General features: G+C 37.2%; 3 protein-coding genes across 4 annotated transcripts in view; 2 read left to right on the forward strand and 1 right to left on the reverse strand.

Moving 5' to 3' along the window:
• The window catches only part of LOC143897214 (uncharacterized), a 24,175-nt gene extending 19,707 nt beyond the window's left edge, over positions 1 to 4,468 (forward strand). The window contains exon 7 of the transcript XR_013256881.1: positions 4,458 to 4,468. The gene's annotated coding sequence lies outside the window, so the exon portion shown is untranslated. The remainder of the gene's footprint in view (positions 1 to 4,457) is intronic.
• LOC143897093 (uncharacterized) overlaps positions 1 to 21,782 on the forward strand; it is a 23,884-nt gene extending 2,102 nt beyond the window's left edge. Inside the window, exons 2-13 of the mRNA XM_077405431.1 lie at positions 5,412 to 5,552; positions 8,538 to 8,711; positions 9,022 to 10,234; positions 10,467 to 11,391; positions 12,345 to 12,718; positions 12,782 to 12,932; positions 13,157 to 13,382; positions 13,472 to 13,637; positions 16,615 to 16,744; positions 19,367 to 19,561; positions 19,799 to 20,056; positions 20,132 to 21,782. Coding sequence (XP_077261557.1) covers positions 5,414 to 5,552; positions 8,538 to 8,711; positions 9,022 to 10,234; positions 10,467 to 11,391; positions 12,345 to 12,718; positions 12,782 to 12,932; positions 13,157 to 13,382; positions 13,472 to 13,637; positions 16,615 to 16,744; positions 19,367 to 19,561; positions 19,799 to 20,056; positions 20,132 to 20,320 — 4,140 coding nt within the window. The 5' untranslated portion in view covers positions 5,412 to 5,413 and the 3' untranslated portion in view covers positions 20,321 to 21,782. The remainder of the gene's footprint in view (positions 1 to 5,411; positions 5,553 to 8,537; positions 8,712 to 9,021; positions 10,235 to 10,466; positions 11,392 to 12,344; positions 12,719 to 12,781; positions 12,933 to 13,156; positions 13,383 to 13,471; positions 13,638 to 16,614; positions 16,745 to 19,366; positions 19,562 to 19,798; positions 20,057 to 20,131) is intronic.
• LOC143897126 (uncharacterized) overlaps positions 1 to 22,188 on the reverse strand; it is an 86,005-nt gene that overhangs the window by 52,158 nt on the left and 11,659 nt on the right. The gene's annotated exons all lie outside the window — the stretch shown is intronic.

Genomic DNA, 22,188 nt, shown 5'->3' on the forward strand with positions numbered 1-22,188 from the left:
CTAAAGTTCACACACACTTCACACATGTTCGAAAAGTATAATCCATATTTTATTTTACTGTGTGTAAAATATAGTAAAAGAAATTTATACGTCGTAAGAAATTATGTTTCTAGCTTTAAAGCAGCCATAATCTCATGTATAAATACGCAAGCTTCGTCTTGATCTCGCGTTTTCGAGTTTGTCTCAACCTCCAATAATGCTTATACCAGTGTAGAACCCGCTAAAAACGAACCACCCAACAATTTAACGTCATTTATTTCTATTGCCTTTATACGGGTCGTTACGTCATGCCGATTTCTCCGCCCTTCGTTGCCGTTTCTCATTCCGAGTCGCAGTTGTGCCAATAAGCGAAAATTTATTGTCAAAATTTTTCGACGCGACGCGACGCAAAAGAACGCGCAAATAAAAATGGATCGATAATGTAATCGATGTAGCGAGCGTTACGAATACCGGCTCGTAAAACCAGTTATACTTCGTTAAACATGCCTCGCTGTTTCTCATCAAAAGGTTCGTAACGCCGCGCGCCGGTAGAGATCGACCTTGAGAATAAATAAGGCCTTCTAAACATATGATTTAATGCATTATATATTCGTTATGTTTCCCTCGATTTTTATATTTATACAATACTTTCGCTTTGATTGCTCAACAGCGTAAAATACTGCCTTGAGGATCGTGACGAGGCGATATTTTTCTCTGTTCGATTTTTACCTAATATTCTAGTCGATCTAATACGTATCATTTAAATCCGAGAGGCGCGGCGTTAATCGATGTCGATTATAAAGCGTGCAACGCAAGCCGGATTCTACATCTGCCCACGTAATCTCGTTTGGAAAACGAGTGGGAATTTTGTTTGGGTGGAAAGTGAAAAAACGAACCTACGCGCGCTCTTCATACTCACGCGAATACAATTTTTAGAGAAAAGAAGAAGAAATAATTGATATATAAATAATTTAAAAGAATCTAAAAATATATAAGATAAATAAAGATAAATAGGTGGACAAGATAAATGATTAAAACTGAAAAAGATAGATGTGCTTGTATAGAAAACAACTTGTACTGGATACAATGGAGAAATTAACATAATAAAACACTTTGTTATATTTGCAACAGTTAATTAAACTATCCGTCCAAGATCACGTAAAAAAATGAACGCGAAAATAATTATTTCATATATTACACTTCTATCCTACTATATTCCACCGTTTTCGATATATAAACATCTCGTCTATAAGTTCTACATCGGCGTTAATGCTCGACGGGAAGCTGTCGAAAGGGTCTGCGTACGAGAAGAGCGGTAAAAAATGAAGCTGAAGAAGCAGGCGGAGAGAAAGATGCGGTTTGCCAGGCAGATGTCGCCGCCAGACGAGCGAAACTGGTGAATCGTGAAACGCGCGCGTTCGCACGAAACGATTGTCACGCGATAGCTATGATATTACGCGTACATGTGTATGTATATGCATCTCCTCGTTTAGTTACATTGGGCTGTACATTTCCAAGTTAGCTCGGAGTCTCGCTCCTTCGCCCTAGATCGCTTTCCTTTAAATCGTTAACCGCTGATGTTATACGCGTTTAGATTCTGCATCGCTTGGACTCAATTGCCTCGAATTTAGACAATTACCCATGTCTCTATATATCGATATAGCGGCTGACAAGCTAACAGGCAAGCTGTCTTCGTCAATGACAAACTCTACAGTTCGATCCTTATCGGGTGATGTGGCCATTTACAGTAAAACCGATCGCGCCTTCGAGACGCACGCGGTCACCCACCCGTCACACGCAGTTCGGCAAACCCACCGGGGCCACCGCGGTGATATTTTCGTCCATTCTCTTTTACCTAAGTATAATTTCTCGGAGAGCCGTCGTGGAACGTAACGTAGTGAGTTATTCGTGAAATTGAATCTCTCATATACCGTGACAAAATCGCATGAGAACGTCGGGAGACGCTTCGCGCATGAAGCTTGCATGGCACATACGCGGAGTTCTGCCGCAACGGATGTTCTATATGCGGCAGAACGGAACGGAGCGGATAGGGCCGGACGCGAAGCGCTTACGGCCGGTACCTGACACGAACGTGCTCCTTCCTGCTAAAACGGTTTCTGTAAATAAACCAGCATCCGTCGAAGCTTAAAGCTCGGAGGAGAAAGGGTGACACCATCCTCCGTCTAATTCCTTTATATACTGATCTTTCAATTCAATTCAGAATTTCGTAACCGACTTATCAATCGTTCGTACCGAGACTTTCGCGTTTAAAATCACTCTCTACGAATGAAATTGTATCTTCGTTATGAGAGAAAATGCTAACTCCATTTATCGAAAATAACAATGACTACTACATTATAATACTAACTTGTTTCTGACTTGACACCTCGCTTGACACCATACTGTCAATCTCCTCTAAATTTTTCTTCGATAGTATAATAAGAGAATTATTTCAAACGAGTATCAAGTTGGTCCACCCATCTCGCGAACGATAAAGATAAAGCTCATATCTCTGTAGGCGTCGCGGATGGCGGGGCATCTTTGTAAATCATTCGCGCGTGTGGCGCAACTGACGTCATCGGTAAACGTTTATACTGGCGCGTTAACTGTCGCTAATAGAGAGCAAACCGTTGACCCATTGAGACAAGCTCTACCAAAAAAGTGTGTCGATGGCAGCGGCCCGGATTAATTAACTTACTTACATCGTCCCTTGCTGCGTTCGTCACGGAAAATCCTCGCGTTTTCTTTACAAGAATTATAACTCACGCTGTAATCTAATCTAAAATTAAGATACCTAGGTGTAATTTGCACGTAGAGGCGTGATTACATGTTTTTTATCGAAACTACGTTATCATTGTGTGCTATATCGTCTCGCGTGCGAACAAACATTTGCGTTCGCCATTTGCCTGCCGTGCCTCGCTCCCTTCATATACCTATGTATCTCTACGCACCTTTTTCGGTGCGCAAGATCTTACATTACGCTGTTTACGTGCGGTACGAAAAAATATTTTCGATCCGTACGAAAAAGACTGACGCGACGGAAAAAGATTATCATCGAAAAACGGGTGAAATGAAATATCCAAGGCCGTTTACCAACTGTATTTGCAGACGTTAATATATGTTGTCAGAAGCTGGTGACCGTATATAGCTGAAAACTCGCGAGGAATTTGCTCTTATTTATTTTCGATATTTGTCAGGTTTATCTTCGCGAAAATTATTCGAAACTCTCGATAATTTATGGTACACACGGATCTTTCAATAATTCTCCTTTTCCTTCTTAATTATTTTAAGCATTCTCTTTTAATGAATATAAGTTAGATATCTGGATTACTAATGAATTAATCTCAGATTATTAATTTAGCATTTTCAACTTTTTCATACAGCATTTCTTCATACATTTTTATCAATCATCGATTCACCTGCACATAGACAGGTGTTGGAACAGTCACGCGAGAGCGAATTCGCAAGGACGATAGATACACCTGCACTTTCGATGCCTCGAATAATTTTAATTAAGTGTCATGATAAATTTGTAATGTATTTATATTAATTGTAGAGTCTCTCTCTTTTCTAGAATTATAATAGCATCCCTTTCGCGCCTTTTTTAATGCTTTTAAAATTATAGCGAATTAAGCGTGTCGGATTTCATTGATTTAACGCACTCCATGTGCGTGCGTGCGCGTTATTTATTATCGGGTATCTTATCAAATGCTCCAGTCTGGTATTCCGACCACGAGAGACAGCGCGAATATCGATCCGACCACGATTTCCAAGAGCGCTCGTTCGCGCGTTCAGCCGAAGAGATTGAGCTGCGCAATAAGCCGATGACCTACCAGATTTCCAACGTTGACCTATCAGCAGTCTCCGTTAGCATTCGCGAGAGAATAAGTGACGATGTCGCGATATTCGGTGCACACGCAGAGAGCCCAGAGATAATGATAAGACTTCCTCATAAAGATCTCAGCTTCAAGCTAAGAAATTCAACGAAACCCGACGTCTTAATCGTTGGCTTTAAATTACTTACCGATGAAATCCGAGGAGGTGTAACTTAAGCAGATTGTGGGTGCAGTGCACAACTGTACATTATAGAGCCACGAGCTGGCCGTTTAGTCGTTCAACCGCAAGGGTAAACCACTAAAATTTCGCATATGAAAATATCGTTCTTCATAAAACGAGCAATAATAAAGTGGAATCAATAAAAAAAAAATGTATTTTCCATCAAATTTAAAATCAATTTTTTCCTTACTATTTTGAAGATCTTTTAATTATAAAGTCAATAGTGTAGAAATTGAAAAATCTTTAGAAATGTTGAAAAATGATCTCCAAGGATTTTTCTCTTTCCAACATGAGTTTGCGAGGATAAATAATTTATTGCGTTACACTATTTTATCCTCTATGCATTTTTATACGTTTTCACTGCATAAGCAACATGATATAAAAATTGCAAATGGGATGCATTACTTCCTCGTGGCCAGACACGTTAGCAAAGTTCAACGGGCCGGCCTAACGTAATGCGCTTAATTAAAGTTGTTTCAACTCGTTAAGATCCTTCACATGAGATGAACAACCCTTTAAACGACATGCTAGTGTACCGTCAACTGCAACAATAAGCTTTCAGCTTGACCGAAACTTTCTAAACATCTTTTATATCCGAATGTATTAATTTTGGCAGACTCGAGTAAAAGGATATATTAAGTAAAATAGAGTAATGACCAACAAAATTATCTCAGTATAGGCGTGATATATTACAAATCTCTGCAGAAGATGCAGTAGGTCGCAAAAAGGTTAAGAACCCCTGGCGTAGACGAAGCTTATGATGGGGCAAGGAGCAAGAAAAAAAGAAGAAGATAGAAAAATCCTTTCCCGTCTCGGAAAGACCGGTTTTTCGTCCCTGCTTTTTCTTTTTGGGCAACCCTCCCCATTCTTATACGCCAATGTGAAGCTTCGCTCGTAGAACTCATCTGGATCGATCTCTCTCTCTCGAAACGATAGCCATAATCTTCGACGAGATCGTTCGTTGTAGCTAATAATATAAGGCTCGGTAAACCTTCTTCCCGCTATAGGTGGTATATGTCCGGCATCGAGCAGCGTAATTTTAATGGTGTCCCCCGGTGGGCATGCAAATTCTCAGAGCTATCAACTATTTCGATCCTGGCAAAACTATTGCAGATTATTTATAATCTCGTGAAAATTCTTTGATATTATATTAAAAATATCGCGCGTTTTCTTCTCTAATATCGCGTTTCTGTGAATCATTAATATATACTTGGCTACTGAAGTCAATTAATTGCGTGGCTACAACAAGAAACGATATGGGATCTCGTTTGCGCGCGAGAACTGATGGAATTGGATCGTTACATTTCCCATCGCCAGTCTCTCCGCTTCACCTGCTAATTTATTGCGCATTTATTACGAATGCTTTCGTTTTGCAGGCATGGCGAGCATAGCGGCCGCCGGTCTCGAGGTGCACGAAGCGGGCCGGGCGTTACGCGTGCAAACGGAAACACCGCATCTCGTCTCCATGGGAAGCGGTCGACTGTCGACGGCCGTGACTTTACATCCTTTACCCGAAGGTTAGATACAAATGCGATCTGTGACTGTTCATTTTGTTTTTTTTTCTTTCTTGAACGAGCAGTCCCATCGCGTGGACTTGCTATTGATCAACTTATGACATTTACATTTAATCGTATTAAATTTTGAAAGCGCATATATATTAAAAAGCCAAAGAAAAAAAATAGAATGCCTTACAGTTAATAATTTATTCTATTCGTGTGAGATTTTCCTGTTAACTACGTGAAACGAACGAAATAAAATCGGGTTGGTAGCAACAGATAAATTTTCACGTAATCAGTGATTCATCCGCTGTTTTTAATCCCAAGGCTCGAATAGCGTTGTCCAAACTGATAAAGCTTTACGGCGCCATCGGCTTTACTGATAGAAGTTACTACTATTTGTAGCAGTAAGTGGAATAGCTTGGGAAAGAGAAAAATCGAGCGCAGATATATCATCCTCTCGTCCTCGTTATTGTGAGAAAATTAAGTGCGCCGAGAAGGATCGACGATAAAATCTTTATTTCATCATGCAATTTTAAACATATGTTTATCAACGAACGACCACAGACATTACGGCCAACGTTGAAGTATCCACGATAGGAAATATCGAGACTGTAACATCCGCGACTGTACAACCCGAGGTACAACCCCTCGAGCTCAGTTTTAGCCTTTATGTGCCATTAATACGTGTGTGTGTGTACGGTGTGTATGTAGACACAAAAGAGACTTGCATGGTGTATAAATGTACATAAAGGTTGTTCTCTCAATGAACAGAGCCGTTTTAAGAAACTCAGGGAGCTTTACCTACATTTCCGTTTCAGTAAAAACAGGCGACGATAGTGAACTGAAACAATATCGCGGTTCGTAAAACGGCGAACAGATTAAACAAACACAGGCAACATTATAACGGAGTTAAATTATACTGATCCCGGAACTTGAAAGTAAAATAAGATTCTATGGGAAACGGGTGCCGATTACAAGAATTGGGCAGTTTGTGTACTGCTTACTGTTCGTGTATTTTAGAGTGCCTTAAATATACTCGATGCGTCATACAACCGAGCGTAAAATAATCGTTTGGAATCAAAATTCGTATTGCTTCAAATAATTTTTAGATTGTTCAGAAAAGTTTTCAAGCTTAGGTTTTATAAAATAAAGGAATAAACGTGAATAAACGATCGAGAGAACAGAATAGAGAGCAGAAAACAATACAAACAAGTACATAATATGGATCTGACGCGAATAAAACTACCTGAGACGGATGCATGTACCTGTGTAACATTTGTATGAAGATAGGACGTGTAGGATGAAATTGATTGACAGGAAGTTATCTTCCGTTCGCTATGACGACCGAGTAACGCAACTCCATCGGCAAATAAGCTTTTCTTATAAATCTGTGAGTCCAATAGATTCAATAGACTTTAGTTTATAAAAGAATAGAATAATAAATTATAAATAATAAACTAAAATTATTCTCTCATGGAAACTTTTGGGAAATTTTTGCCCAAGCGTTAAAAATGTCAAGACAAAATTTTTTGTTTTTATCGTTTAAGTGCGAGAATTACTTCTAAAATATAGGAACTCTAGCACTTTTTGGGCAAGAGCCAGAATTCTATCAATTATATCGAGATTTTGAAAATGGGACGCTAACGTACGTCGTAGACGTTTACTTTTTCTCTGTGCACCTGTCTGTCTAATCCACCAGCTCGTTTACGTACGTCGGAACACCGCATCTCCTTGGAATTTATGACCGTGTTTCGTTTTGAAATCACGAGGAACTTTCTCCGAACAAGACAATGTATTTCCACAGCAGATATCGGTCTTATCTTCGTGCATGATTTAAATAGATTTTCATGTTAAAAATGTATTATACATGTCTTGACTGGACGTAATAATTAACGGTTGCAACTTACAAACAAGTATTCGGGAAATAAGTATCTCTAATTTAAGCAACACATATCGCATATACTCTTGCGAATGTCGAACATTTTCTGATTCACCCCGGAACACGGCCGGGAGAGAAAAAATTAGTTCAACCGTCGCTTAAATTATGCGCCTAGGTACTGTCGGACACTTATATATTCTCTACAACGCGCATCGTGGCCAACACATTTCCAAAAAGACCGAAAATGCAACGAGAGAGTGCACGACCGCGCTAAAACTAAATATAACTGCAGTCCTTCGTAGAATGCACCACGATTTACCCGCGTCGCGCAGAACAGAGCACATCTAGAATTATTTTACGGAAATTAAGTGCGAGTTGTTGGTTGATCTGTCGAAAATCGATTTCATACGGCTGTGAAAAATCCTGTCTGCTCTCCGTACGCATTTACGATTACAGTATTTTTTTTTTAAATCGTCAAAAATATCACATAGTTTTAGCAAATTCAGTTTCAACAGTGCAAATGCATAATAAAATTGTACTTGAATCGAAGTGTATTTTAGTTTGACAATAATTCGTTTCAATTCCGTACTTATATATACACACGGTGTAAATCGAAATTCTGTATATCTGGCGGAGAATACATCCGGCAATCCTCGCCGCGACCGCCAGGTCGTTGACATTCCCAGAAGGCTCAAATTAATATTGTAAAGCCGAGTTCCATGCGCCCTTCGTAATCGGAGCTTCCGTGAAACGGTACCGCGGATGAGCTCAAGAATCCGATTATATCGATGCTAAAATAAATGTATCTCATATTACTCATATTACGTGCGGGGAAGTGCGTTACTAAGCCCGCGAGAATTTCGATCGGAATGCGTACGCGCTCGCCTGGTTTCCATTCAACCGTAAGATACGCGCAAGCGATATTTAGTCACGCTTCCTGATTTTCTTCGCGTCGCTTTTTTTTTATCTCGCGCATCTTTACGTTCGAAAAATACAAACCGTTTCTCAGAAGTGAATGACTCTGGCTGTTACCGAATTCAAGACGAAAGAAGTTGAACGTTTTTTGCCTCTTGATATTATTCGAGAAATAAATTTATTCTTTTCCTTTTTCGTTTCCCACACAGGTAAGATCACGCTTGGATCAAACCGAGATGCGGACATTTTGGTGGCCGGTACCGGCGTCGAACCCGTGCATTGTGCTATCGAGAATAATAATGGTGTGGTCACTTTGTATCCCATAAATGGCAACACATTTGTCGATGGTGTATCGATAAATTCGCCAGTGAGACTCGCGCAAGGTAAGAGACCTTGGCCTAAATACGAATGACCGTGACCGATTCGCAGACGTCCTAAAAAGACAGTAGAGTAACAAAGAGAAGGTCGTTCATAACGGCAAAAATAATATTTCGATTACAAACGTCTCGATATTGGTGCAACGTTATTGCGTGAAGAGTAGAAATATTTTTTTCTATTTATTTCTATTTATCGTATTAAAATCCGTTTAGTTAAGTTGAATAAAACTTATATTCTTTATACAGATGAAAGTTACGAATGTACTTAAAGTTTGTCGTAATTATCGATAAAGACAAAAGGCATTAAATGTTTCAGGTTGTATGCTATCAATAGGTCGGTCGAACTACATGCGTTTTAATCATCCAGCCGAGGCTAAACACCTACGATCTGTCTTTCCCCACTCGAGAATCTCAATGGCGCCGATAAGTTTCGCTCTTCCCGATGGTCAGCCGCAGGAGAATCATCACTTAGAGCGAAAGCCGCCAGTTGCACCGCGGAAATCTCCCAGGAACTCTTGCTCCGACGACGAGATGGGTTTTCTAAGTAAGCTGACCAAGTTCGAGATGCTGTCGAAGCAAAACAGAACCAATTGCGTTTCGCCGAAGGTCTTTCCCGTCGGTGCTCTCACGACGAATGTGCCAGCCGACCAAATCCTCGGTCATTCGAGATCGTCGAGTCTGGTATCCTTGACGAAATCTCCGGTGAACGGTTTCACCGCGAACGGTAACGTCGACCCGGCATCGAAGCAAAACTCGATCGGTTATCACGACGAGGCTCGTCAGCGATCGGACTCGCGTCTCAGTACGCCAACTCGATCGAATGCAGTCAATTTGCAGTGCCAAAATCATAATCAGATTAGGATGTACGCGGCAGAAACGTATCTGAAAACGTGCAAGCCGCATCACGAGAATAACAACAAAAACGCACGATCGCCGTCTTTCGGAATGACTTCTCCAAAGATCACCACTCGAAGCGATGACTTGATGTCTCGAAGTATGACTTGTCAGAGCTCGAACGAACTCGATCATCTCGTCGACAGGGACTTCGATATGAGCCAAAGCCTTATCGTCACGAAAACGACTACCACAGAGTTTCTGCAACTGGAGAAATACGGATCGAATCCGAGTATCTGTAACGCTAAAACCAGCGGAGATGCTAACGTCGGAATCTTGAGGCCATCCACCGCTCACGGGTTCGGCTCGAATCCACATGTTAAGCGAATTCTGCCACCAAGTCCGGCATTTAATCGGAATCCAAGATATAGCGAGCAAAAGAGAATATGCGCGAGGGTCAAGAGTCCTACCCCAAGTGTCGGCAGCAATTGCTCCCTTGAAGAATTGCGAGAAAGGCAAGCAGACGCGGAGAATAAACGCAGGGAGGCGGAGACCAAGCGGAAACAAGCGCAGGAAGAGAGGTTGCGGGAGCAAGAGGTCGAGAGGCAAGAGAAAATGAGGCTCGAGGAGATCTTGGCAATGTGTGCCGAATACGAAAGACAAAGCACCGTCGAAAAGCCGAGGCAGCCTAATCGGTAACTATCGTATTTCATTTCAATTTCATTTCCTTATTCCCTTTATATTACAATTAATTTTTTTCTGATAATTTTCTTTGTCGTTTTTTGAAATAGAAGATGAAAAAGATTTATAGAAATTATAGAAAGTATATAGAAATTTATTTTATAATATTAAATGTCCAGATATTTGTGGAGTCATTTATTTGCAGAGGAAATACAAAATATATTTATCCAATAATATATTTTGCAGGATCATAACAAACGGTTCTCTTCCGCGTGACAAGAGACTTGGCTATACTTCATTCGACAGTCCGAAAAGCCCGTCGAAAAATCAACCGCATTTCTCCTTCGATGTTGGCAAGCAAAATTGGAGTACCTCGTCGTACGAGAACATATCTGTGCAAAATTCTAAAATCACCTTTCAAAATGGCAATTCGCCCGCCAGTCGTAAGGATCAATCTGCTCAAGTTGAAAATCATTCGTGTGACGTTTCCGCAGGATCGCTACATGCAACTACACCGAGTAATAGTCAATCGGCGAAGTACTCTAATGCTCATAGTACGAATGGCAGCTACTTTTCAGGCTCAATTTCTCGTGGCGGCAACTACGAAAACGTTATCATCGGCAATAATGACAAAAAGAGCGGCAGTTACACCGGAGAAACAGGGAACTGTATAAAGGCTGATGACGATACCAAAGGCTCGCCGTCCGCGTACGGAACTATTCGACTGAACGGAGCGAAAATCGAACCACAGCAAGCGACACATAACGGGAACGCGAGTATTTACGAAAACATCGTGTTACCTCCGACGCGGAATAACAATCGGAGCCATTCCAGGCTAAAGAAAAACAGTCAGTTGTCGAATTCGTGTGAGATGATAGAAAACAAACTGGCCATATCGAACGACGATCTTCTTGAGGCGATCGAGCAATTGTCGATGCTCTCGAAATCCAAAGAAATCTGCGTGACACCTAAGCGAAACAATTCTGAAATGGATAATACGAAGTCCAACGAAGCGAAAGCCGACAAAGAGAGGAAACAGCTGGAAGAGGAAGACAGGAAAAAATACATCGAATTTTTGCAGAACGAAAAGTTACACGTTCTTGGCAACATGGATGCTTTGAAAAGAAGTGTCGCCGAAATTGAAATTCAAGAGGAAGAAATTAGTAGAGAGGTAATTTTTTCATTCTTACGTTACTATTATATGTATAATATAAGCAAGACTGCGAACAGATTTTATAGTTCTCTCACTGTTACATCTCTCTCTCACGCGTATCGTATATTAAATAAGTTGTTTATTTGTTCTCTTTGTCTCTTTCTGGGCATGTGGGATACTAAGACATCCGATTGTAAGTATCCGTTCTATTAGATAATAAGATATATATATATATATATATATACATATATATTTGTAATTAATAATAGAATTAATTATCAGCGCGACGAACTGTAGATAATCTTCATTATCTACATTTAAACGTCGTTTCTCCAGTTAACATGTAGGATGTAGGTACACTCTGTAATTTCTGTGGTATCTAGTTAGTTGTCATTTAATATTCAGTATACAATATTCATATACAGAGTGCAACAGTAACAATGATATAACAGCGGATAGATAATTTTCTCATGCAAAAATAAATTGAAATTGTAAGAAGAATCTTCCAAAGCTTTGATTTCAAAAAAATTGATTTTAAATATGTGTCAAATGTGATACATTTACGGATCAATAAGTCAGTAAGGTAATAGAGAAAACAAAACAGGTCAATGTTTAGAAACTCTCGAGGTCAAATATAAGAATACTAGTCTGTAGAGACACGGATTAAAATCTTAGTCAAGTGTACACACACTTGAACGGATTTTTAAGCTCGAATTTCTCAAGAACAAACTATTAAGAACATTTATTTCGATTTATTTCCGCACAAGGAAGCTCATCCGTGATTATATCATCGCCGTATCATTTATCATTCTTTTCTCACGCAATCTACAAAACAATAAAACGATGTAAGCGATTATCTTGCGAATGTCTGTCTTATTTTTCAGTAAAGCTGGATTTAGAAAACTAGTACAATGGGTATTGGATACAAACTCAAAGATATTAAAAATCAATGTTTGCTTACTGTTTGACAGCTCGAATTGGAGAAAGCGCTTTTATCCGCGGAGTATGAATCGGAATCCCTGAAGCTCACGCAAGATGAAGGAGAAAAGATAAAGGTGCAAATGCGAATAAATGAGCTGGAAAGAGAAATGGCGGAGGACAATGCGACTCATTCGAATTTGCAAGCTGAAGCGAAACAACGTGTTCAAAAGGCACAACAAGCTTGCGCTCGGTTAGACGAACGATTGACCAATTGCACGGATGAGATTATGCAGCTGGATATTACGAACGAGTTAGCGACACAACAAGATATCTTAGAGAGCGAAAGAAAAGCTTTCGAGGACTTGGAGTTTCATCATCTCGAAGAAGAAGCGAGTAAATTGGCCACGAGAGAAGAGCTACAAAGGTAATCATCATAGCACATTTACTTTTCCTAATGTATACGTCATATACATGTTTTTTTTTGCAGATACTTGAGCGACCTCACAAGCAAGATCGAAGGCAGAAAATTGCAATTAACTCATCTAGAATCGCAGCGGTCCGAGGCAAAGAACACGGCGACCAAAGAGGCTAGAAGTCTTGAGAGACAGAAATTGGGACACTTGAAGCGATTAGAAGAAGTTAGTAATGAAATAACATTAATATAAGAAACATTAATCCACTAAAGTGGATACGATACCAATTCAAGCATGAACGATAAATCAGACTATAAATGCAACTCTTTCATAACTTTCTGCGGTATAAAAAAATTATCAAATTACAATTAAACATATCGCATTACATGTTGCATCTTAGAGGGTTAATGTATCGTGCGTTAATTAATTAACGATTATGATTGTGATAGGCTCGAAATCGAGTACGAGAGATAAATGAAGAACTCGGCTATCTGGCCCAAAACTCGGCTGAATATTCCGAAGAAAAACGGTCTCCGAGTAGAGAAGACTTTGACAGAATCTCCAGAGTGACCAACGATTCTCCTATTGTAAACAATCAAGGCAGCTTAGGAAGAAAGACAATCGAATCGCTGAAAGAAATCGAGAGAAATCGGCAACTGCATTTAGCTAAACAAGGTGCGAATTATTCCAATCGATAAATTTTACAATACATGTAATATAAAAAGAACGAGCAAAAATAAAAATATTTTATGATATTTTTCCAGGGAGTCAAGTAATCTCGGAAGAGAGACGTAGAGTCGAAGAATTGAAAAGACGAGTACAGGATGAAGTCCGTTCGCAGTGGGAAGAGAGAAAAATGAACTGTGCGTCTTTTAACAGCGTTGAATCTGGCGAAGAATCTTCCAGTTATTCCACTGGACCAACAGAAAGGTGAGCCTAACGAAAATAATTCGTTTTTTTTATCTTACGTGTCACATGATTCGAAATTTTAAGAACAAAAATTTAATAACTCTAACTTTTTTAATTAATTCAATATTTAAAATTATTATTATATTACGATTCTTCAATCTTCTTCATATCTCTTTATATAAATAGACGAAGAATGGTGTCAGCACATTTTTTATTTACATTCTTTCGCAATAATAACACTTAAATGTATACTAAGTATGTATTATTTGTAAAAACGATGAACATTATCCCGTTACAAGTGGAGATTTATTATGCCTCGTAAAAATCAATGCATATATAAATATTTTTGGGTGCATTGATACATTTGTGCCACGAAGTATGTGTAATACAAGACGCGCACATTATCGCGCAGTATATTGCAGTTAATCGCAACGACCTTTCTATCGTTGATTGAAGCTTATTACGAAACCTTCCTCATCGACACGCCTCGAACATTGTGTGTGTCAGCTTAGAGTAGTCTGAGTGTATCCGATACGTCTGATATAAAATCAAAGTTTTTCAACGATGCAATAAGCATAGATGAATAAGCACTTGAAATATTCCATGATAAAATATACCCACTTGCCCTCAGTTTCTTCGAAAAACAATCTTCTTTTTATCATATATATATATATATATATATATATATATATATATATAATGTAAAAGATATATAAATAAATTAGAAATTGAATCAAGAAAACGGTATTTTGTGAAATTTATCAGTGAATCGGCGAAATTTTATTATTATTATTGGTCTCATGTTCTCACTATTAACATTATTGTCAATATCCAAGATACTGTTAAGAGCAATTACTAATTACGTGCGAGGGCCGCGTATCGTGTTAGTTTGATCGGCACTCGGGGCTCGAGTCTTCACTCGTGGTGCAAAGTAGGCGGGGCGTTATCGCGCGATACGCTATCTGCGTGTAGCTGTATGTCTTCTCGCGGTTCTACTCGCGTTAACGTGTCGTGTACGGAAAATCTACGAAAAATGCGGGAATGTTCGAAACATTGTAACGTGATAAATATAAAAAACGAATAACGACTCGCGAGTAACAAAAGGAATTAAGAATGTGTAGTATCGTTCGGTAGCTATCGTCGACAATGATCCAAAATGAACCCCAGAGAAATGGGTGAGATGGTGCTGAACGAGGCCAGAGTTACGGGATGCAACCTGATCACTTTCCTCACTAGTAATCGTTGTTACCTCTGCACTAAAGATTGGATCTGCGACAATTGTTATCGTCCTCTGGAAGTTCACGCGCGCGATATTCGTCAACGTTATTTGTGAGTCACTAATTTTTGAAAAGAATCCGTCTTTTTTGTCAGAAATAATACCTGTTGATAATTTACGAGACGATTCAAAATCTTCAAAGGATAATTTAACGCGAGACTATATAAATTCTAAAAAGCATGCGCGTTTAATTGTTTTTAAATAATTCTCTTCAAAGTATTTATAGGTATATTTTGTAGAAAATAAAGAAGTAAATAAAAAAGAATAAATCGTTTGATAGAAAAGCTAGAAATAACAGTTTTAATTAAAATAAAATAAAAATATTGCGTTAATTATTATGTAGATAATATATACAAATATGTACGTTACACGTTACAATTAAGATAAGATGAATCTAACAAGACGATACGTTGCAAAAAGTAAACCAACACTCACCTTTTGACTCTTAATACGTCATAATATATTTATGCGCGCGACGCAAGTAAGTGAATGGTAGACACAGACACAGTTGCATTCAAAGACGATATGATCAATTTGTGTGTATGAATGCATGTATGTATGTGTATTTGTGTTTGTGTAATTTATATACTGCATATATTAATAATTTGCATATAAACATTAACAGATGAGCTATATTCTCTAAAAAAGATTTAATTACAAATTACAAATATTCGTCAAAGAATAGGTTTCTGCTACATCATCTTTATAAACATATTTAAATTCTTGCATGACTAAAATATTTGTACCCAATCATGGTAACTCTTCATTCAGGATCACAAGATATATCTTTAAGTAGAATTGTCTTAAGGCGACTTAAATGGTTTAGATTATGATACATGCGTCATTGCACACATACTGTTACATATATATACCATGCAACGCGTTGTAGCACGCATGGCATAAAGCGTTGTTCATTCAAGAGCCGTTAACGAATGAAAGAAGAATAATATAGAAAAATAGAGAAAAATAAAATTATAGAAACGAACTGTATTAGAATCAGGGGTCAGTTATCGGGAACAAGGGAACGTTTCTAGTCAACCAAGGCCGAGGCTGGCATGGCAACGAGATCGGAATGTTCGAGTATCGTTCGCGCTGCATTTAACATTGTAGAAGAATTAAATGCTATGCCGGTGGTATCGTCGAACCGGTCTACCGAGTCACTTTGTACTTGTTAGGTTTTAATAATACCTGCCTTTCGCTATAGTCGACTATGGGCCTCGTCCTCTCCTCCAGTCTCGCGATGCTCAGGGGCTAGGGCTGAGGTTGTCGAAGTGTACCGTGTTTCTTTCACGAGAATGTCGAAGACGCCGTATAAAATTCGCGACATTCAGTGTTCACGCTCTGGTTAATAATAGCGCCCACTAAATGTGTCAGCGAGAAGTTTCATATCAAGTATAAATAAAGTGTAAACGATTTGACAGTACCGAAAAAACTGCAATGCGATGTGTTACGCGATGACAATAAGAACCATCAATTGAATTATCCATAATTTTCTATATTTTTAAACTCGTATTTAGGGTACATTTTTTATATTAATTTAGTAAATCAATTTATTATTACTTTAACATTTTGATAGTAAATTAATCAGTATTGCCGAAGATGCAAAAGATAATGACGGAATATAGATTAATTTTTGATAGTTTAATTAAAAGTTTTACTATGATTAAATCATATAGACTTGCAACGTAATTGAAACTAATTATTATCAATTTACTTTTCCAGTGGTAGCGGAAGCACTGACGGTGCGGAAGGTGGAAACAGCGAAAAATTATCTCCTAGCAAACTTTCGGAACTTACTTCATCCAGTCCGGGACCGTCGAATAATTCTTATAGTTTACTTCAAAATGACAACGTGAGTATATAGCATAAAAAGCATATTTTACGTTAGATCAAATTAAAAGTTTATATCTTAATTCACTTCGAGATGCTGTGCATGGAATGACGAACGTATACAGTTCCTTTCCAAGAAATTTGTATTTTAACAGGTACACGTTAATCTCCAAAAATATTTTATCGTTCAATCAAACGTTACCAAATACATACGCACGTAGGTATACGCGCAAGACGTTACGTCATCAAGTAAGCGAGAGAGTCCATCTTCAGTCTATTTCTGCTCGTGTGGATTTTATCGCACACCTGTTCAAAGAAATGTCTCTCGACACAAGTCTGCTCCTCTAAAACTTTTCAGTGTTCCCGCAAGTGGGATTTCTCTTGTTTCGAGACGCATTTGTGTCGTGGATTTATTTAGTGTGCGAAAACCGTCAGTTATTGATCTCTTTTTTAATACGTAAAAAAAGCAACTTTATATATAATATAAATTTTGAAAATGTAAAACTTGCATTTCTAATGTGGAATCTTCAATTAATGAGTATGTTTTTAGGAGATATTATATATAACAAGAATAATATAGCATAAATAATTATAAATAGTATCTTTTTGCTCTCTTTATCTTTACTTCTCTCTTTTTTCGTTTTTTTCACAATTTTTTTTCTCTTTTTTTTTCAATTTTTGCGCTCTCTCATTTCACGATCGGCGACACTGAATTATATATATACATATATATTTTTGCTTTCTATTCTATTTATCTCATAATTCTAAAAAAATTTCACGTGCCAGGCGGTTGCAAAGAATAGCCGTGTTACGTGTCCAAGAAATTCTGTGGGTGAATAGCTACTTGTACGGGGCGGTTTACGAGAAGTGTGAATCAACTGAAATACTCGAAAGGAATGTTGTTAACATTTGAAATGTTTGGAAAATAACTTGAGTCATCGGGGCTAACGCGCGGAAACAAAAATTTGATAGTAAATTCACTGTATATATCAGCTGCGCTGAACGGACTATGCAATTTTCTCTCGTGTAGCGTTCGCGCGTTACAATTCTCATACATTTCATCAAATGTTTTGACAGTTGAAAGAGATCATCTTGTTAGAGTACAACTCTCGTGTGTGCATTTAAAAACAACGTATTTTTGTTGCCGCCGGAAGTCCGCGTAGAATTTTGGCCCACCATCGCGCCGGAGACGTACGCTTTTCGACACTGACATTTCGCAAGTATATCCATTTGCATTCTGGAGCAAGTGTTTTCGTTATTGCACACGTGTTTTTCCCAATGCGGCATGTGGCATCTGAGCCTTGATACGCGAACATGCCGCGGGTTGGACGGCATTCAGAGAGTAGCTTGTACTTCGATTATAAATGTGCTTTTGTAAAGTCTTGATTAAGCCTGCAGCGATAATTTATGACGACAGATGACATCGAATTTATAAGCCTCTTTTGCAATTGACCTCTTTCTTGATATAGATATATTTATCATAGACGTACGACAAGCTTTTTTGTGCCATTTTTCAGGCATTTAATTAAATAGACATTTAAATTTTTTAGCAATAAAAAACAGTAGAAATTTTTACGAATTAAATTTTTAACGCGCGTATAAATATACTTCTTATAGTACAGTCTAAGTTTTATTTCTTCACAGAAAAACGTTCACGTATTACTCCTTGCGTTCCTACCACTTTACTTAGCATTGAGTTAAGCTGAAGTGAAATGTCTGCAGTAAATTAGTATATTTGTGATGAGTCACCGCGTTTGCCGAGCTGACAGAATTTCTCATCTTGCCTAAACCACTCAACAACTACTAATAGCAAATCACTTAAGGAAAAAAAAAAAAAAAAAAAAACCACCAAGCTTTTGACGTGAATGTTATATATAATAATATTGGCTCATTGATTAATTATCTAAGGTGTAATGATTTTTCGATAATAAAGATTTAATTAATTCGATCGATCTTCACTAATTTCTATCAATCATTTGTCGAAATTTGATTTATTTTTGACAGCAATATCGGATATAATCCAATTGCATTTATAGAGAGTATTATATTTCATGTTATAGAGACGAAATCGTTTCTTATCGTATATTTCAGCAATCTGTTACTCGACACCTTTCACGTGGCATGTTTTATGAATGAATAATCGAAACTTATTGTGCGGGAGAATTTTGATGCTCACGGCATGTGGCGTGTGAGTGGGAGTCCGTATAGCTACATTTTACGGCGGGAAATATATCGCTGGACCGCATTGAGTCACCAGCGTCAGTGAGCGTCAGTCTTTCTCCGTCATCTGTTCGGATCTGTGTAAACGAAATATCTCCGCATAGTTGTCATCGATTTTCGCAAAATTAGATAAACTTTTTGAATTGTGTATAATATGATGTCGCTTATATGGATGAATTACCTAAAAGGCAGAACAAAAAAACGACACATCAGACGGAAACGTGAAATTTGCAAACATGTATGCGAAAAACTTAATGCAGGAATAATATTAGCTTTAATACTAAAAATATTATTAATTGAAATTATATATATATACTTTTTTTAATTTTTTGTTTAATATTGAAAATTGCACGCAGCAAATATTTTTGGGAGACTACTGAAAATTGATAAAACAGAATAACAAGAATTCGTGAATTATTTCCAGATGAGAGACGACAGGAGAACATCGATGGAAGGTGAGAGGCTTAGTGACAATAGTGGCGGTGGTGGTGGTGGTGGCGGTGGTGGTGGCGGAATTATCGACGGAAATGGAAGCCGCCCCCTTTCTCAGACATCTAGCGAGATGGATACCCTTGGACCATTGCAATCTGTCAAACATCGCGAAAAGGCAAAACTTCAGGTAATTCCCTAAAATTTATTGATTAGTTATTTGTGTAAAAACATGATACGATAGACAAGAACTGCTAAACAGTGATTGGTTCACGAAAGAAGTTCGGCTTTTACTCGAAGAAATTACCACAGATATACTTTCTTAATATCGCGATTCTGTTTTATTTGTATGGAGAAAGCTTTAATTTGTTCAGCGTATTATTTCGATGTTAATGAATCGAAATTCAACGAATGACGAATTTTACAGAGGCCACTCACGAGGTACCTCCCGATCAAATCTGAATCCCTGGATCTAAGGCATCACATAGAAACTGCCGGGCATCAGTTACCTCTGATTTATGATGTTACGGTCGATACAACAAGTTGCAGTGGTTATTTATCAAAGATGAGCAAAAAGTTTCATCACTGGAACAAGCGATGGTTCGTTTTTGATCGCAGGCGGAAGACATTATCTTACTACAGCGATAACACGTCCAGGAAGGCTCGCGGTGTGATTTACTTCCAGGTAAGGAAGGTCGAGAACTTCTCTATTAAAAATTTTAACACTGACGTCAACTAATTCGGCATTAATACATCGTAGTCGATCGAGGAAGTCTATGTGGACCACATGAACACCGTCCGATCGCCACAACCGTCCCTCACCTTCATCGTCAAGACTACGTCAAGACTTTACCATCTCATGGCACCCAGCCCGGAAGCTATGCGTGTTTGGGTGGACGTTGTGTTTACCGGAGCAGAAGGATATCACGAGTTTGACCACGGCGTTTGATCGATATCTATTTATAAAGCAAATTTCCACGAGAGAATCGAATTTTCTATCTTGACGTAACACGAGAATATAGTGATTTCTGGTCTTTAATAATTATAACGAGATATTATTTCATAAGAAACTGTGCCTAAAATCAGAACAATTCTTAACTAAAAACACAAATGAATAATGCATAAAGTAAATGAGATATAAATTAGAAATACCACAATTACATTTTTTACAATTAATGAAATGTCTAATGATTGTACGTTATTTTATAATAAGAAATTTCTCCATACATTAGATAATATACCTTATTAGAAAGCATTTCAATGTATGGAAATGTGAGCACGCGCGATAACTTCAGAAAATCGAAAAAAACGCGAAGATTGAGCTGCTGCTAAAAAATAAACGAGACAGCTAAACGTTAGATTAAAAAATGTGTAAGCTATTTATATAACAAAAATAAGAGATACTTTAATTGAATATTATAAATTTAAAAGTTTAAACGTAATTACTAAACTTTACATAATTTTATTAATGCAATGATATAAATTCAGACTACAATTTGTAGTTTCGCTGGTACTTTTGAGCAGTTTCTTTTTTTTAAACTCGAAGTAATTTTTTTCAAGAATGCCATATGCTTATTCGCAATAGTGAAAGAACTTCGCAAGAAGTCACAGATATCACCATAAATCATTATGTTCATTTTAATTTAGAAACAAGATAAGATTGATTTCACAGAATGAAATCCTTCGATTCATTTGTGTTTCTCTTCTGCAGAAAAATAATGGATCTAAGTAGTAAATGCAAGACATACGAAAAATTATTTCAATTGTTTCAGTATTTGAAGTGTGCATAATTTAAAATGATTCATGATAATAATAATATATATAATATAATATTATATTATATTATATACAAATTATATATTATATAATGTATAATAATATAAAATATATTTTTTTAATTATTGAATTTATTGAACAATTCAATTTTTATATTCTGACTAAAAAATGCACAAAATTTATAAATTGTAAAAATAATTATATATAAAACGTATTTAAAACTTAAAACTATATTTTTAATGAAAAAAATTAATACAAACTAATAAAAAGTGTTAATAGAAGTTTCGAAAATTTTATTGAGAGAAAATATTTTATATATATACTAATAATATTTGATATTATTTTGTGCATCAGAGACATAAATTTTACTTTCGACAGTCTCCTAATATCACTTCAAACACTGAACTATTCGAGCTATTTGAAGGAATGGGCATTAATAGTACGTCATGCGCAAGTATTATTCATTACCATTCAACTAATTATAAATGAACTTTTACCAACCTAAGTAGATAAGTGTTATTAGGGTTTTGTTAAATTTTATAGATACTTCTAATCTAGTCTTCCAGCGTATAAATACAAGAGGATTTGTGAAAAGTTAATTAAACGAATTGTAATAAAAGGAAACTTTACAAAAATTTGTACGCGTTCGAAAACCGGAGGAAACAAAAGCCAATATTTGTAAATATAACACATAATTGTATTGTTACTTTAATGCGTGAGATTCATATTTTGATATCATGCCATACATATGCCAAGGATTAAATGGAATAAGACTCCTTACTATTTTATAAAAGGTCCTTATGCGTCTTAAGCTGAAACTTATTTTACGTAATAAGAGTATTATAGCAAAACCAATATCATTTTTATTTTAATAACGCCGCACATATTTAATTTACGCAAGATTATGTAAAAGATATACTATCGACAATCAAATAATACAATGCTATAACTCGAAGATTTGATAGTCTGCTATACCTTTTAAGTGAAAAATATAGATAAATTGATAAAAAAATATTTTTTATTTCTCTCTGTATCCTATTT

This window comes from Temnothorax americanus, unplaced genomic scaffold, assembly GCF_048541705.1.
Source record: "Temnothorax americanus isolate GAGA-0224 unplaced genomic scaffold, ASM4854170v1 Scaffold1, whole genome shotgun sequence".
NCBI classification, from domain to species: Eukaryota; Metazoa; Arthropoda; class Insecta; order Hymenoptera; family Formicidae; genus Temnothorax; species Temnothorax americanus.